This window comes from Sorex araneus, chromosome 3 (assembly GCF_027595985.1).
Source record: "Sorex araneus isolate mSorAra2 chromosome 3, mSorAra2.pri, whole genome shotgun sequence".
Taxonomy (NCBI): domain Eukaryota; kingdom Metazoa; phylum Chordata; class Mammalia; order Eulipotyphla; family Soricidae; genus Sorex; species Sorex araneus.
In genome coordinates this window covers 25,098,935-25,116,615 of record NC_073304.1, presented here as the reverse complement: position 1 = coordinate 25,116,615, position 17,681 = coordinate 25,098,935, and the positions used below count along the sequence as shown (strand labels likewise).

General features: G+C 52.0%; 1 protein-coding gene across 2 annotated transcripts in view; it reads left to right on the top strand.

The window, feature by feature from the left end:
• GPATCH2L (G-patch domain containing 2 like) overlaps nucleotides 1–15,914 on the top strand; it is a 45,057-nt gene extending 29,143 nt beyond the window's left edge. The window contains exons 9-10 of one of the 2 annotated variants that reach the window (XM_055131363.1): nucleotides 6,419–6,513; nucleotides 11,560–15,914. In XM_055131363.1, coding sequence (XP_054987338.1) covers nucleotides 6,419–6,513; nucleotides 11,560–11,723 — 259 coding nt within the window. In that variant the 3' untranslated portion in view covers nucleotides 11,724–15,914. The remainder of the gene's footprint in view (nucleotides 1–6,418; nucleotides 6,514–11,559) is intronic. The other variant, XM_055131364.1, reaches the window with a different exon arrangement.
• The last annotated feature ends 1,767 nt before the right edge of the window (nucleotides 15,915–17,681 follow it).

Below are 17,681 nucleotides of genomic sequence, written 5' to 3'. Positions count from 1 at the left end.
GTAGTGGGGGCCCTGCCAGGCCAGAGGTCGGGAGACCCGGAGCCGTCCCGCTCCTGCGTGGCAGCCGGCAGTGCCGGGCTCGGTGTCGGCCGCCGGGCTTTGTGGAAGTCCGCCGTTTCACACGGCCCGCCTGAGGAAGAGGCAGGCGAACAGCTGTATTAAAAATGGTTTTGAATAGAAATTTTCTCTTTCCCTTGTACCATTTTATTTGTAGTAGGAAAAGATTTCTTTTCAAAGCGTCTGGGTAGCACGGGGAATTTCACACCCATCATTAGAACTGTGTGTGTGTGTGTGTGTGTGTGTGTGTGTGTGTGTGTGTGTGTGTGTGTGTGGTGACTGTGTTATCATTAGTGGGTATAATTTTATTTTGCTAAGAGAGAAGTGTTTCCTGTTTTATCACCGCTTTCCCCGAGGAGGGCTGCTGTATTAATTTGCTGTATTGCCTCCTGGCTGTTCCCAGGCTGTTTTTCCTCTTCATCATGGAATTTTTAATGGCCCTGCTGCCTCTTGGGAAGCGTGTGAGGAAGAGCTCCTCGGGGAGTGCTTCCCTTTTTTCACATGCCTATAATTACTCTCCTTTAAGAGCACAAAGAGTTTGATAATCAGGCCTGGGCTGGGAAGGCTTCCCCCTCTCCGGGTACTGAGTTTCCTGCCTGGACACTGCCAGTTCCTCTCTCCCCCGTACTCCCAGCAGCAGCCACCTCCAGGTACAGCCTCGATGCTGCGGTGCCAGGTGTGGGGGTGGGATGCGGGCATGTACCTGGAAAGATGGGCACAGTACAACGGTTAAACGGAATAAAAACCTCACCGTCCTCTGCTGTTGGCCGTGTTACTGCCATAAAGAAATAGGATGGTCATTTTAAGGGAACACTACGACGAATCATTTTATACGGCAGGTGTGATGGACGGGAGAGAGAACAGCTGTGGCCTTTGTGCCACCGCTGTGGCTAAAGAATTCCTCTGTAGAGACACGGGGAACTCAACAGGGTGAGCACGGGCTTCAACTCTGGCACCTCCCAGTTACCCCGGGCACCCTTGGGGGTGACCCATAGACAGACCTAGGAGTCGCCCCAGAGCATGGCCAGGCAGAACCTCCACCCCCCTTGGGGGGGAGCGAGAAGGGGAGGGGGATGAAGAAAGAAATACTACTGTAGGAAGTCCTTAGGAAGTCCTAAAGTTTTGACTTTTAACCCTAGCCCTGTGTTTGAATTCCCTGAGAAGCCTCAACAAATAAATACCTCTGTGCCGTGCCACCTCCCGAGATCGTTAATTGTCCTGGCAACAGGCGTTGGCATCCCATTCTGTTCAAGCTCTCGGGCGACTCAGATCTGCAGCAGAGTCGGAACCGGGGCCCTCCAAGCCTGTGGTTTCCCCACTGCTGCTTTGTCACTTGCTGAACAGGAAGTCTCCGGCATAATTGGCACGGGCTCTGTGCTTCTGTCTGGTGGGCAGAATTCCTCACAGGGGGAGAACCCTGGGTTTCCGGCTTCAGAGAACTGCAGGGCGGAGTGTCAGGGTGCACACAGCGCCCCGCACACAGGGCTTACTGGGCAGGAGACCCAGATGGGTGGGAGTGAGTAGGGGTAGGTGGGTGCCGGGTGTGCAGATGGAGTGAAGACAGCTGTTCAGGCTTGGCTCCCTTGCCTGGAGGCTACAGGGAGGCCATTGTTAAAGGAGTAGTGGTGTTAGGAGCTGCTCAGACGACCGCAGACGTCTGAGTGGCGGGAGCTCCGGTAGAGGCAGTGGGGTTGTCGTCGAGGACCGGTCACCGGACGGCAGTAAGGAGCTAGGGCTGGAGGCAGCTTTCCGTCTGTACGTTCATTGAGGGACAGTGTTGCTTCCTTCCTGTCGAAGACCAGAGCCACACCAGTTGATGCATATGTCTTGTTAGAGACTCCTTCAACATTTAGTGGTCCTTCCTCTATTTCGAATAGCTCTGGCAGTGACCACTGTTTCTGTCTATTTCATCGTTAAATTCTGAGAAAGCAACTTTGCTTGTGAGAAGCCCTATTTCCAGTGTGTCCAATGTCAGCATGGATAGCGAACGCTGGCCTCGTGTGCAGTGACCACCCAGCTCCGTACTGAAAGAACAAAAGGAGTCTCTGAGCTTCTCTTACTTGCTCTGTAGCGTCTGCGTAAGGCAGGCTGAGCGTAGGAGGATTGATGATCGTGTGAGGAAGGCCAGGTCAGAGTGGCTTCGGTCTCCTCATCTTTAGAATGGCAGTGTCAGCGTTTGGAGAGCCAGTAGGAGGTTCCTGGGGCTTGTAGCTAGCACTATGATTTTTATTGTGCAGTTCCCACCCCGGGACCCCTTTAAGATAATTGCACTTTTGTCGACTTGGCGTTGGCTTCCAGACTGACGGCATGGGGATTCTGCAGGTGCTTGCAGTGGCCCTCCAGTGGAACCGAAGGGAAGGCCTTCTGGACGGTGTTTGGGGGAAGCAGAGAGAGACCTCTCTACCCATTAGAGAGTTGAAGTAGGGTCGCCTGAGCTCATTGTGATTCGTTTTATCTGCTCACAAACGTCATGATCTGCATATCAGAGTTGTGTGCCCAGCTGGCCGTGCCACTTGACAAGGATTTTCAAAGAGCACTGAGACGACTCAATTCATGCTATTAATTTTGACCTTTGGAGCCATAATAAACAGCCTCAGGTTTTACCTCAGGGCTTGGGGGAAGAACCTTTTATTGGGTCTTTGTCTGTGGGGAATGCCCTGACACACAGCCACTCCGGCTCGCCACCTCAGTGCCTTCCCGTCGGCCATGGGTAAGGAAGAGTTTCCGCTCTGGTACTGAGCATCTGTGGAAGCGTCTGTCAGAGAGTGCATTGTCCGTGAATCTTTCCTCCTCTGTGGGACGTTCTTGTTTACAGCAGCTCTCTGGCCCTTCCTGTCCTGTCGGAGCGCAGCGGCTGGGAGGGTTTCGTTCCCTGTTACCCGCTGTAATAGGCCCTTCCTTCCAGGGGAGGGGAACTGTTCGCCTCCTGTGGATGGCATGAGCCAGCTTCCTGATAGGCCGGCTTTGGCGCAGCCAAGGGAAGTTCTCAGGTGCTCTCGAGCAGTTTGTCGCCTGACTGCCAAGAGACAGGCTTGGGGGGGAAGCTGCCGGTGGACCTGCCAGGATCTCATCCCGGGAGCCTCCTCTGTGGCCTGGATCTGGGGCAAGTGATTACTCTCCTCGTCTGTTTCGAGTCCCATCGCCCTGCATCCTTTCCTCTGCTCCAGTCTGTGTAGATACTGCCCCTGCTGGGCGTTGAGTAAACATCACCACCCCGAAGAGGACGTTGGCTGTCAGGAGAGGGTGTCACTGCTTGCCAGGGTCTGCCCTTCTCTCCCCTGGCACTTGTTCCTTCAGTGCAGCTCTGGCCTGTGTCTGTTCTTTGTGCCTTAGCCGCCTCACGCCTCTGGGCGCACCCTGGACTCGGGGCTGTCATTGCGGGCCTGTGTCCTTCCCACATCTGGTGCAGCGCTGGTCACAGTGAAGGCGACCATAAATTGCTGTTAAAAGTAATTGGAGGGAATGGATTAGCAATTAAGGAGAATAATTGGAATATATAATACATTTGACCTTTGGTCCTTAGAAACATCAATAATTTCTTCTTGCTGTTAACATGTTTGTATGTGTCTAAGAAAAAAAGTCCAACAAAATGGTTGCCATTTTCCACGGAGTGCTGTCTGAAGGGGAGAGAAGCCAGCCTCTCTGCTAAGGCCTTCTCTCCTTCGCGGGGACTTGACGTTTCTGTTCTCGGTCAGATGCGTTTCAGGAGGTTGGTGGTGGCAGTGGTTTAGCCAGCGCTGCTGCTGTGCTTGTGATTTTTTTTTCCCTCCTGCAAGTCCATTCCTGCTCCAGGGCCTGGAGACACAGCCTGCCTGGTTTCCTCCGTGACCGTGCAGTTGTGACAACTCTCATAGTTGTTTGCAGTGCAGAGTCCAGTCCAAGTGTTTATGCCGGGGTCTGCGGAATATGCCTTCTAGAATTAAATCAGTCTTCGGCCTTCCCCTGGACGTTTATGAGAGGAAATTATGAATTTTCCTGCAGCAAGACTTCTTGCAAATATCCCATTGCTTCCAGATCTCAGCTCCACCTCCCCCTCCTCGTGCCCCCGGTATGTTCTTTTCTCCCCGTTGGCCTGCGTATGCTGCCTTCCCCAAAGAGCCGCCCTCGGCCAGTATTGGGGAAGTCTGTGCCCCCAGAATACTGCACCCAGTGGGCTGAGCCAGAACGCCCACACCTTTGCTTTGCGTCTGGGTCGGTGGCTTCTGTCCTGGGCAACAGCACTTTCTTCTCTCTAAAAACGTGATCATTTCATCACTCTGGGTTTTGTTTTTTTGTTAGGGGGGTGTGAAATGGAATGGGGGGAGTCTATACCTGGCAGTGTTCCGGACTGACTCTTGGGCAGGATTCAGGGGTGCCAGAATCAAACCTGTGTCAGCCAAGTGCATGGCAAACACCCTACCTGCTGTCCTGTCTCTCCAGCTCCATTTCTGGGCTTTAAAAAGCTCAGTATTATTCAGGTCGCTTTCCTGGACTGGTGTGGCTGTGGCAGTTTGGTGTCTTTCTTAGTTCAGTCTTTCCCACCGTAGGTAGCCTGGCTCTAGGGAAGATTTCAGAATAGACACATTTCTGATCTGTCTCGCTCCCCAGCGTGGAGGCCGTGTGGCTGGCCAGAGCGTCAGTGCTGCTGCTGCTAACCGCCAGTCCCGACTCCAGCTGGCGAAGGAAGTTGAAGTCGAGAATTTAGCACCACGTGAACATCCCCACCCCACAACACACCTGCGGGTTGCAGCACAAGAACAACCGTGTGCTGGTGTTCAAAACGATGTTAAAATTGAGAGTAGTGGTTATATATATATTTTTTGGTCTCTTTCATCTTTTCCCTTTCCCGGAACAGGGAGGGGGGCTATGGGTGTTGGAAAGGGCAGCTAAGACTTTCTCGCTCCTTTGTAATCCTTGATTGGGCAGGATTCCTCTTCGGTTTCTCTCCGGCCTGTGTAGCCGGTGATACTCTCAAAATCAGATGACACCAGTGACATCAACAGCACATTCAAACGAAGAAGAGTCGAGGTAGTTCAGTACTCCAGTGAGAGTAGCGGCTGGGGAAGATCAATCTCTTGTGTTTTTCCCTTCCCTTCCTTTATTCTTGATGCCTATTGATGTAAATTGCTGGAAGGGAGTTATTTTGGGAAAAACAAAACCTTGGAGCTGCCTCTTGAGTGGGAAACTGGGGTGCCGCTGTGAACTCTTCCCTGCCTAGGTTCCCCCCCCCCCCAGTAACACAGGGGCCCCTCTGGCCCCACACAGGCTTCTCTCGTGGGGACTGGCCTGGCCCTGGGCACTGCATGGCCGCCGTCTCCTGGGCAAGTCCTCTCGTTCCTAACTCCCGTTTTCTGTGCTTGCTCGAGGATGGCTCTGGGGTCTCTTCTTTCTCTGTTCTCGGACCTTCTTCCCAAATAGGAGCCCTCAGGATAAATTTCCCCAAGCAGTAAATGTCACTGTCAGGAGTGTTCCCTTGAAACCAAAAAAGGAGGAAAATGCCCAGTGTCCTTGTATTGAAATTTGGCTCTCTCCATCTTTCTCCTTCCTCAAATCTTTGCTGCAATGGGACGGGACGTTGGGAGAGGAAAATACCCATTCTGTACTCAGCCTCAAGGTCATGTGCCTCAGCCATGTGCTTTGTGCTATGGTTGGCAGATCATTGGCAAATATGTGTGTATATATATATATATATGTATATATATATATATCTCCTTATATATGATATATAAATAGGACTCCTTCTCAAAAGGTCTAAGCGTCTTTAGAACAACAAGATACACATATACCAGTCAAATAATTATTTGTGGTAGTAGGTCTTAAAAGAACACGGAAAGTTTTGTATAAAGACTTCACTTGATCTTTAATTCAGGATTAGACATTGTCTTATTTGAGAGGAATAGGGAAGTGGGAGCTGAAACAACACACCCATAGTTATTTCAGTAGTAAGTTCGTTGCCTTTTAGAGACTCTGTTACTTTCAGTTTTGTTTTGAACATAAGCTGAATATTCAGGTAAGGGAACATATTTGCACATCATAGTTTTAAATGCCGTAGAAACCAAACTTGTTTAACTTGTGATCCAAATGTTATTAAAAATCCATATTTATAGTCATAAAAGGGTTAAGTTTCCTATTACAGTTCTATGCAAATACTGTGTTTATGCAGCATTAAATTTTTCCATATATTACCACCTGGGAGTAGGTATTTCATTAGTTAGTTTAGAACAACTGCAGATACAGTTTATATTAAAAATGATGGTACAAAAATCAGCATGTAATGAATCACATTTATTTAAATTAATCTCGAATGTCTGTTATTGTGAAATCAGGTAAGAAGTTAAGAATGGCAAAGTTAAAGCAGAGCTTTTCTTTCACAATTCTGCAGACAAGCGAACCTACACTTGGGGCCTCCGTGCTCACGAGACATCAAGAGGAAGCGGAAGCCTGTGGCCACAGCCTCTCTGTCCAGCCCCAGTGCAGGTAAATATGTGTGGCTGCCACTTACTAAGCACCTCCCGTGCCAGGCGCTGGTTGTGTGTTTTTTGGTGCCCTTTTAGGAGTAATCTAGCCTTTCCGTAAGGTTGTGTTATTCCATTATCCATGGTAAAACTGAAGGTCAGAAGTACTTTGTCCAGGAAATCCCGACCTACTCCTCCCTTGCTTGAAACTTCTTAGCCTTTTCAGTGTCACATGACTTCCTTGTGTTTGAGTCGCGTATTCTATTTTTCACAATCTTAGGTCATCTGACCTTTTGTTCTAGCACCAACAGGAAATCAGGCTCTTGTGAATGAAAATCCAATTAAGGTGGCAGTTTAGCCAGAAGCCAGGGAGCCATATAGAATTTATTTACTTGCGTATTTGGCATACAGTCCATTATTTTCTTAGCTTTTTTTTTTCTAAATTCTCACTGCTTGTATATATTGAAATGCTAATGTTTTACTAATCATGGCTTATAAATTCTAATTTAAAAAAAGCCTTTTCATTTTCTGGGTTAAAACTAGCTGTAGAAATCAAACTCTTGGAGTGAGGGGCTAGTGATCAGGCAAGGTTATAAAGTGCCTATGGAACTGGAAACGCTCCATCTCAGGAGGTCGTCGGGATTACTGGGGCATGGACACAGGATCGAGGATCAGTAAGGTTTACATTTATGCAGTTTGCGTATGTTATCCTTACAGGAGGAGGGAGAGGTCCACATTCTAATCAGCAACTTGTCTGTAGTTAAATTTTCTTTGGAGTTCAAGGAAGATAGTTGAACATCATTTGTAACCAGGGGTAAGCCCTGTTACTTTAATTTAAGGTGGACTACTCTGCATAAAAGGTCTGGAGAGATAGCTCAGTGGGCAGGAGCATCGGCTTTGCACACAGGAGGGCCAGTTCCATCCCCAGCCAGGGCCTCTGAGCACTTCTAGAAGAGCCTCTGCACCCCCTCAAGCATCGTACCACGAGTCGCCCCTGAGCGACACCAAGTGCCCAGAAACAAACAAACAGGAAAATGATTGTGTGGCGGCTGGAGAGATAGTACGGCAGGGAGGGCACTTGCCTGGCACACGGCCATCCCGGGTTCTGTCCCCGGCATCGCGTAGGGTCCCCTGAATGATTGCTGAGTGCAGAGCCAGGAGTCAGCCTAGAGTGTTGCGGGTGTTGGCCCCTCTTCCCCCAGACACGGTCGTGGTACTGCTTTTGAACATTGGAGGGCTGCTCTTCCCTCCCCCCTTTTTCATTGTTGTTGCTGTTGTCATTGCAGTGCCGGGGGTCCTGTTTGTAGTCTGCGTGACCTTATGGAGCACTGCCAGGGGTCAGAAGCTAGGGGATTCTCTTGGTGATAGAAAATTCACCGTGAGGGAATTGTGTATGTCATCGAGTACTTCGTTCTTGCCCCAAAATAATACATATTGAAATGATCAGCTGGGTGCTGAGTACAGCGTGGCTGGCAAACAGGGAAGTGGGTCGGCAAACTTCCCCTCCCTTGACGGTGGGAGTTTCCGCCTCTCTCGAGAGTGCTGCTTGCTGATGTTGGTGCCAGACAAGCTTCATGGTTGTGGCACTTTCTCTTTCTAAGCCAAGTCCACTCGGCCCGGGCTGGAACTGAAACATTTTGAGTGGAGTCACTCAGTTTCACAACTTTCTGCTTATAGATGTTGTTTTTAAACCTCAGTTGACACATGAGAAAATTGAGGCTGAGAGTGCTTAACTAGATTCCCCAAGGTCACTTGGTGGATTAATTTGCAGAACCAAAACCAGGCCTGTTTCCCTGACTCTCGAGCTGCCCTCTTCAAGGACTAGAGCCAGTAAGACGGGTTCCAGACTCTGCCCCGACATCAAAACCCAGACCCTCACTCGTTCTGTGTCAGAAGCATTAAAACACGCACTTCATTTGTCATTTTGTTCTTTTCTGTTTTCTCTCCTTAATACCTGACTTCCACGTAATGCTCTTGAGTCTCCAAAAGCGGAATCTGCGCCCCTACTCAGAGCGGGACGTGTCCTCGGCGGCATTCCCTCGGGCAGTGACTGTGCGTGCCCGCGGCTAGCCCAGCGCCTCCTCTCACTTGTTGACTAAGCCCGGCTTCACCGAGCCTTTCCCTTTTTTTTTTTTCTTGCTCACAACCTGAGTGCCCCGTGGAGGTGAAGGACATAGCCTGCGCCCACGCCATCAGTCAGCAGAACAAATGGGCTTGCTCTGCCTAACATCGGGCCATCTCGGATCCCACCTCTTTTCTAGGAATGAGTGATGAAGAGAGGTGCGTTCCGCTTTGCCGCCGTATTAATACACATCAGGGGCCAGCTCCTGGCACTAAATCACGCTGCTGCATACATCTGTTATCGGACCCTCGCCCGGGTGATGAACAGGGCTGCAGATAGAGGCTTCCTTGTGTCATTCTTTATAGGATTTTCCTAAAAGAATAAATAGCCCCGATCGCTGCCAACACTCTCCCCTGTCACCGTGATGAATTCAGCTTCTTTCCTAAACACGCAGCCACAAATCTTCCCCCTCCGCCCCTCCCCCGCAGGTGGGAAGTTTTGAGTTGAAATGGACTGAATTTAAAGATATTACCGGGACTGGTGAGGAGCTGGAAGGAAGAGCTTTATCTCCCTTGTCTTTTTTTTTTTGGTATTAATATTTACAAAAGCCCAGGAAAAATAGCCCTTTTGTAGGGTACTTAGGTGTGTACTTTTAAAAGGCTAGCACCTTTATGGGCTGGAGTGATAGCACAGTGGGTAGGGCATTCGCTTTGCATGCAGCCGACTCAGGTTCGATTCCTCCGCCCTTCTCGGAGAGCCCAGCAAGCTACCGAGAGTATCCTGCCTGCACGACAGAGCCTGGCAAGCTCCCTGTGGCGTATTTGATATGCCAGAAACAGTAACAACGAGTCTCATAATGGAGACATTACTGGTGCCCCCTCAAGCAAATCAGTGAGCAACGGGATGACAATGACAGTGACAGCACCTTTGTATGCTGCATTTCATCCCCGCTGCCTTCCTTGCCACCCCGCATGCCTTGCTAACGTGCAGCTGTCTGGTGGCCCTGCACGAGCCACCCCTGGGTCTTGGTGAATGGTGCGAGCCTCTTTTGGAGTCTAGCACACCAGGGCAGGGCCTGGCCGGCACGACTCTGCCTCTGTCGCCGGAAAAATAGGGCGTTTTCTCCAGAACCGGCCTGCTGAAAGTCAGCAAGGAGTGCCCGTGGAACTCACTTCCTTGACGTGGGTTTCTTCATCTTGACATACGCATCCCGTCCCCCTGCAAAGTAAACATGGGCCCTCAGCTGCAGGACTTTGTCTGCAGCCCTGTCGCTGCCTAAAAGGTTTTCTCATCTCTCGTCCTCTCCCTGGGATAGAGAATGTGTCCTCAGAGACTCAGTGGAAGGGGACACAGCTTCTGACCGGACTGAGGGTGCCATCAGATTCTAAACCACCTGGCCAGTGTGGTCAGCGCTGCACTGTGGGGACAGGGAGTGTGTCTGCTTTCCTCTCTGCGGTCACTTCAGCATCTGCTATAATAAGTCGGGTAGATTCCTTAGATTTTGTTTGGTGTTTTTTTTTTGTTGTTGTTGTTCATTTCTTTCTGGACTATACCCAAGCAGCGCTCAGGGACTGTTCTTGGCTCTGTGCTCAGGACCCTGGTGGTGCTTGGGGCACCATCTGCAGTGCCAGGATGAAGCCAGGACCAGCTGCCTGCAAGGCCAGAGCCTGTCCCCTGTGCTGTCCCTCTGGCCCCTGCTTCATGCTTGTTAGGACGACTCCAGAAAACAGGGAGCAACAAGTGTCGCGAAGGTTGGAAGAAATTGGAGGCCTGTGCATTGCTGCTGGCACTGCGTAAGGCACAGGGGCTGCCGTGGAGGACTCCTTGGCAGTTCCTCAACACCCAGACCCAAAACCCTCAGGTGGTCTGGCAGTCCTGCTGCGGAGAGAAGGGGACGCCAGGATTTCACCCGTAGGCCCACAGTCACAGCAGCTGAGTTACAAGAGCCCAGAAGTAGCCGCTCAGAATTTTCTAGATTTTTGTCATATTTTAGGATGGTTTCATTCTCAGCTGATGGGTGTAAGGGTGGTTTGTGCTGCCTTGCTCGAGGGGCATTTGGGAGTGCAAGGACAAGAGTTTGGTGGTCATTACTAGGGCACACTGCTGGTGTTGGCCAGTGGGGCCCAGGGGGGTAAGTATTGCATTCAGGACAGTATTGCTCACATTGCCTTGTGTGATTTCCCCACGCCTTTCCTAAGTATGTTTATTGGGACGCTGCCATGCTAGAGGTGAGGGATCACATGGTAGGTAAGGCTGAGAGCCTGGGTTCATGTCCACATTTGGGCCTTCCTGCCTGAGTGATAGCCTACTCTCTCAGTGCCTCTGTTCTCTGCTCTGGGGTGGGGTGACCGTACCGACTTTGAAAGTTTCATATTAAGGAAGAAAAGATTGAGTCAGTACTGTCTACACCCCTTTCCTCCCAAGGGCCCTTTGGATATCTGTAACATCACTTGTGGGCCATACAGTACGGGCAGGCAGGCCGCTGAGCAGACAAGAAGCAACAGACAGGAAGTGAATGTTCCATTATGAACCAGAGCCGGACCACATCATTTCAGCGGGCCAGATGTTCCACACCCCTGGCTTTTGCGGTGTGGTCCCTTGCCATCAGTATTTAGTGATTATGATGTTTGTATTACGGAATTGACTCATTTGGGCCGTATCCCAACCAGAGAAGTGGTTTTCTGATTTAACTCTTGCCTTTGTTTCTATAAAGAACAAAAAGAGGGGGGGTGGTGGTGGGATGGGGGGGAAACGGGACAGGAAGGCAGCTCAGTGATTGGTGCATGTGCTTTGCACTCACGGCTCAGTTTAATCCCCAGCACCGCCTGGTCCCTGAGCACTGTGCCGGGAATGACCTCCAGCCACTACCAGCGTGGCCGTTGGCCAAACAGAGAGAAACCGTGTGCCTGCTGGGGCTAATAGGGTGTAACATAGAAGTACAGGACGGAGAGGACTTGCCTTAGGGCGTGTCTCATGATGTTTCCCTTCCTTCCCGTGGGGGAACAGGCCGTGCGGATGCCGCCGTGGAAGCAGCCGCCCCAGCACCGGAGGCCCAGAAGTCTCCCGGCTCCGAGTGGCTGGACAGGACCTCGGCCGCGGAGAAGGGCAGCCCCGGCCCTGCAGCCACGTTCTTCAAGACGCCCCAGGAGAAGAGCCCGGGCTGCAGCTAGAGCACCGGGCGCGGGCCCAGCGTCTCCAGACAGATCTCCCCCGCCCGGACCCCTCCCCGCCGAGCAGCAGGCGCTCTGATTCTCGAAAACCCTCTCGTAGAGATCAGGCCTTTTCCAGATGAACACAGAATCCCGGGGCGGGGCGGGGCGGCGGTGTTCTTCCTCGGCCGCCCTCTGCTGTCCTGGTGGCCTGGTGTCTGTCTCTGTGCCGAAGAAGCCCGACGGCTGCTGGCGAGCCTTTCCCTCGGGGCTTGTTTTCGTCACCCGAGGAAGCCCCGGCGGGAGCCACTGTTCCAGACCCACTTAGAACCCGAGTCAGGCCGTGTGGACTCGTGCGTGTGGGAGGCTTGCCTGGGCGCCGGGGCTTCCTGCCCGCCAGTGCCAACACAGACACAGCCCCCGAGTTCTCCGCGGGGGAAGAGACACCAGCAGCACGGCCCCGGGCCTCCCCCCGCCCGCTGGCATCTGCGTCGGGCCTGGCTGCCTCTCCGAAGCCGCCTCCTCCTGGAAGAACCCCGTGCTGCCCCGCACACGGGCCCGTCACGGCCCCGAGGCTTGCGTGTGCGCCACACGGGAAGGGGTGGGCCCTGTCTTCCCGCTCTGTGCCCCAGTGTAAACCTTCCCGTCCTCAGGGGCACTTCTGTGGTTCGTATTACTGGTCAGTCACCTGCCGCAGAAATTCACGCTCTGGTATAATCATGGCCCCTTGGAGCCCTGCTTTGGGACGGAAAAAAAAAGTTTTTTCTGACATGCCTTCATACGTGGGGTGTTGATGGCGGCTTCACTGCGGGGCGCGTTAATATCCACAGCCAGGCCGGAAGCCGGATGCTCCTTTATCAGAGTGCGGAATAAGCAACTGCCCCGTGGAGACGGCCCAGTAGTGTCCGGGGGCCGGCACTCGGGCCTGGCGGACTCCTTGTGTGCGTGTCCACGGCTTTTCACTGGAACACGCAGGAGCTCTTCTGTAAGCGCGCACTGCTCTGGTGCCCTGCCTAGGCCGCGTTTGCCCAGGTGGGCCAGTGCCGCCGCCCCCCACCCCCATTGGGGTGCTAGAACAATCCAGGGGGCCTGGAAGTACCTTGGCATAATGGGGGGGCGCCTTTTGTTTGTCCGCTTTAAGGAGCTCCAGGGCGGGCACCAGGCCGAGTAAGCTTGGGGAGCTCGGCCGGAGGAGCACCCGCCTCTGTGCCCGGGCGGTCTGGGTGCTGGGCGGGACACTGGGCTCACCCCCAGACTACCACCGGTCCTGTTGCTTACACAGCGCGTCCTGGAGGGCTGCTCTCCCTTGTCGTCTCCTTCGCCAGGGAGCGTCCTGTCCTGCGGGGCTCCAGGGCTTGGCGCTCAGTCCACACGCTTTGACGGAGCAGAGGGTGCCGGTTGCCCCTCGCAAGGAATACGGTAGCAGAGGGGCCGATTCCGGGCTGGGGGCTGCCGAGGCCCACCCAGCAACCCTGCCCCCCCCCCCCCCCACCGCCCCGTTCTCCCGTGGCCATGGTCCTGCCCGAGTGCCATTCCGGTGTTGAGGGGAACACCTCTTCTCCCGACAGTCCCCCACCCCCTCCCCAGGTTCCCGCCGTGTCCCGGGTGTGTGTTCCCAATGCGGTTTGTTGGGCCTCTGGGAGAAGCAGCACACAGACGTGCTGCTGTTCCCGTGGTATCCGCTCCGTGGCTCAGTTGACAGCCTTTTGCAGCCGTCGTGGTTCAGGGAGCGTCTCTTCCCCGTGACGTGTCGCCTCATAGTCCTCTCTGCCTGTGACCACCACACGTGTGTATATACAGCCCTATTGACGTGTTACTGTCTCTGTAAAGAGTGGTGACTGCTGCCGCCCCAGAGTAGCCACCATGCTCTGTGACTCGCTCCTGGGCTCCTAGCCAAGGCTAACAGCACCCGGACTTTCCAACTTGCTCTGCCCTGGGTCCTGACCTTGTTCTCCTTGCTACACGGAGTGAGTCTGAAGCCCGTGTATCTGTCACCGTGTGCCATGAATGTCTCATCATCTCCCGGGGAGCTACGTACTTCCGAATACTTCCACAGCGATCGCCCCCAATACGCCACATCTAACTGTAATAAGTGGGGAAGGAAATTAATTGCCTAAGAGAAGAGCCATTAAGCACACAAATACTTTCCAATCCAGGGTTGTAAATCGTACACCTCATTTTAAGCTGCTGTTTGAACATGTGTACAGATTTATTAACCAATTTATCCTGCTTGTTTTCTGTATGGATCAATTCCAGAGGAATAGCTTTAGAATCAAGTGTATTTTGAATCTTAAACTTTTAATTTCCTTTCTTCACATGTCAAAACGTATCATGTTCATAATATTAAGAGTCTGTTAACCTTTCAACAAAAGACAACTGAAAAATCGGTTTCATGATCTGTCAGAAAAACTTTGATGGCATGTCTTCTTTAGAAGATAATCCAGGAGTGCACATATTCTTGATCTGCTTAAAAAAGTAACGGAAACCAAATTACTTGGGGTTTCTGATTTGTCCCAGTTGACTACACAGTCTTGTCTGAATTGTAATCCTGTGTGTTGTCCAGAGTGGGCAAAAATCAAGATTTATCTACTTGCATGATCATCACTCGTGAAAGATAGTTTTGCATACGAGTTTTAAGGGAATTTGAGATTTTTTTTTTCAGGTGCAATTATTTTTAAGAAAACAGCTTCCTTTGCCTCCAAATTCCTGTGTTGCTTTTTGGTAAGAACTACTCAGAAGAGAAAAATTGGTAGCTATTTACGTGGTGCCAAAGCTGGGAGGGGCAGAATGTAATCTTGGTATTGTAGAGCGTGCTCGACAACTAGGCTACTCTCAGCCTAAGTACTCTAGAAATCAAATGCAGTTTAAAAATTGTGCGTCAAGTTTTGCTGGGCTGTGAAACAAGCTGTAAGCAAGACCGTCTTGGGGACAGGACCACCAGCTGATAGAAAGCCTCTCAGTCTGAGACGTGTCTGCTCCCTTTGCCGAGCTAAGTGCCTTGCTCGGGCAGACGGATCATAGAATCGTTCACAAACCTCAAAGAGATTACAGTGCTCCCAGACCCCAGTCAGGGATGCTCTGATGCCACGAAGTAAAAGAGCAGAGTTCACCCAGAAGCCACCCGAGTCGGGCACATTTGGATGTTGGGGAACGGCAGCCGGCACTGCCATCCATTGCTTGCTTGCAGGGGGGTCCTCCCCTGGGGTTCCCGGATCCACCTCCCGGAATGCGTGGGTCATGTCGGGCTCTGCGTCGTTCTGGCTCTGTTACCGAGCTGTTGTGCCGTTCTCAACATTCGAAGCCAGGTTCAGTGTTCCGTGAGCCTGCAGAGCCTGCCCTGAGCTGAAGGAGAACCGAGTGAATTGCTCTGACAGCTGCAAAGACCCGGTCTGCTCGGGGGCTTAGGCATGCACGGGATATGGAGGTGAGGGGGGCTGGAGTTGGTGGACATCAGCGGCTGCTTTGAGGTACCCCCTTGTCAGTATTCTCTTGATCCTTTTGCCCAGTTGGGACATTGGTGGAGTTGCTGGTGGTGGCAGCGTCAGAGGGATTCCTTGTGCATCCTACGAGTCTGGAGGGGACAGGAGGGGAAGCTGGTGGTGGCTCGGACCTGCTCTGACCAGCGCTCAAATGCAAAGCAGAAGAGGAATGAGGCTAGTGCCCGAGTGGGGATTGGGAGGTTTTTAACTGGCCCAGCAAAGCAACCGTAGGGCCCAACGACGAAATTCTCCTGCCACTGCGAATAAACATAATAAGGACTTAGTTAAGGAAGTAAAATGTCCACATACAGTATTGGAGAAGGCGGCGTTGGCGAGGCCTGGATGTGGGAGGCAAGGGAAGGGGAGGGCCGCTAGGTGCCCAGCACCCGTCATCACCGCCTTCCCGGCCTCCCTCCAGCCCTGCATCAGCAGAAATGCAGAGTGCAGGCCCTTCCGGGGGCCCGGTGCTTGCCCAAAGTTGAGAACCAGAGGCTTGGTCACGGGGAAATGTTTTAACTTCCTGGTCTTCCCCTGAACTCTGAGGTGCTTTTTTATTTCCTGAGTAAGTATAGAGATGTTTTATATATATGCTTCTTTGCAGAAATTGTTAATGTCTTTTATTTCCCATACGTATTCCTCAAGTACCTGTAAGATCCCTTGGAAATATTGAGAGGATGGTATGGGGGTGGGGGCGGCGGGAAATGCCATGGAGACCAGTTTTAGATGGACGGAAATAACCTTTTAAACACGGATTAAAATATAACAATAAATTTTCAGTCTGCGTGAGAGTCTTTTTTCACGATTGTCAGTGGTCATATTTGTTACTACCCTCACAATTTCATAACATTTCTTCATGACATCTTAGATTCATGGGGAATCATGCGTTTTCCAGCATCCAGTGATGAAGCATTAAAGTGTGACTGAAGATGGAAAAAAAAATTGGAAGATTTAAAAAAACATCTAGGCTACGTAGCAGTTGTGTGATAACTACCTGTTGAGTTAATGGTTTTCTATGCTAGTACTTAGTAATCTCAGTATTTCAGAGCATGTAAAACAATTTCAGTGACCCTGTGTAATCACACCCAGGGTCTCTGCTGTACATTCTAGTAATTTTGCAGGACCTGGTAGCACAGCGGTAGGGCGTTTGCCTTGCACGAGGCCGACCTCGTTCGATTCCTCCGCCCCTCTCGGAGAGCCCAGCAAGCTATCAAGAGTATTTCGCCTGCACGGCAGAGCCTGGCAAGCTACCCGTGGTGTATTCAATATGTCAAAAAACAGTAACAGGAAGTCTTACAATGGAGACATTACTGGTGCCCGCTCGAGCAAATCAGTGAGCAGTGGGATGACAGTCACAGAAGACCAGTAGCAGCTGTAGGTTGAATTTCTTTGTCTTGACTTAACGGATTTAGTGTTCCAATCTGGTACTTACTCTCAAAGCCCTCCCTCCCCCCCCCCCCCCCATTGTCATGAATTCTCTGTAAGAAGGTGAGCCCTCACGTACTACAAAAGCCAACCAGAGTCCCCTTTCTGCAGGACTCCACTTGGCTCAGGAGGCATGGCGTTCTCTAGCATTGTTTCCTCGGGTGTTCGCATTGTGTGGTCAGAGTGTGAGCTATGAAGATGATGCAAGCGTGTACCACTGAGAGGGGTGTTGAGTGGTTGCCTGAAGGAAGAGGCACAGCTGACCACGCGCAGGCATAGGATGATGAGACGCAGGTCAGAAACAGCCTCGACAGGGTTCTCCGCGGGACCGTGAGGCGGGGCAGGGAGCCTGTTCTAAGGGTAGCCAGCCAGGCTGGATGATTCAGGAGCCTAGGGCCAAAAGTGCTGGTCTCCAGCTGCCTGCAAGGTTCCTGGCCTTGAGCTGACCGCCTCCTGGGGTGGACAGGTCGGGGGGAGGGTGGTGGCTCTGGACTGATGCCTTTGTATGTCAGCTAGTGCTATAGTTGAGCCTTGGGTGATGCATCGTAAGGAGATGTTCAGGCCGAAGGAGGGGCATTCTCTCCAGAAAGAGGTAGGTTGCAAAGTAAATTTAACTCACGATTACTACACTTGTGTGTAGGTTGTCTAGCTCTCTTCTACCCTGACCTGGGGGGTGGTGCTCCCAGGTAGTGCTCAGGGGGCCCAGGGCCCACTCCACTCTTGGTGGGGGTACTTGGCTTTGTTACATGGGCCTAAAGGTCCAGTTCTCAACCCAGTGATGGTATATTTGGTGGCGCAAGGGGACTGTGCTGTCCTGGGGGTTGAGCTCTGGCCTGCACATGCAGTGCACATGTTCCACCCCTTTGAGCCATGGTCCCTAGCACTCTCCCCGTGCCCGTCCCCCGCGCCACACACACACACACACACACACACACACACTCAGTTAAAATACCACGCAGGAGCTGGAGAGATAGTTTAGCGGGTAAGGCCTTGCCTGCAGCTGACCTGGGTTCAATTTCTGATACCATGTACCACCCCCCGAGTGTCATCACGAGTGATGCCTGAGCACAGCTGGAAA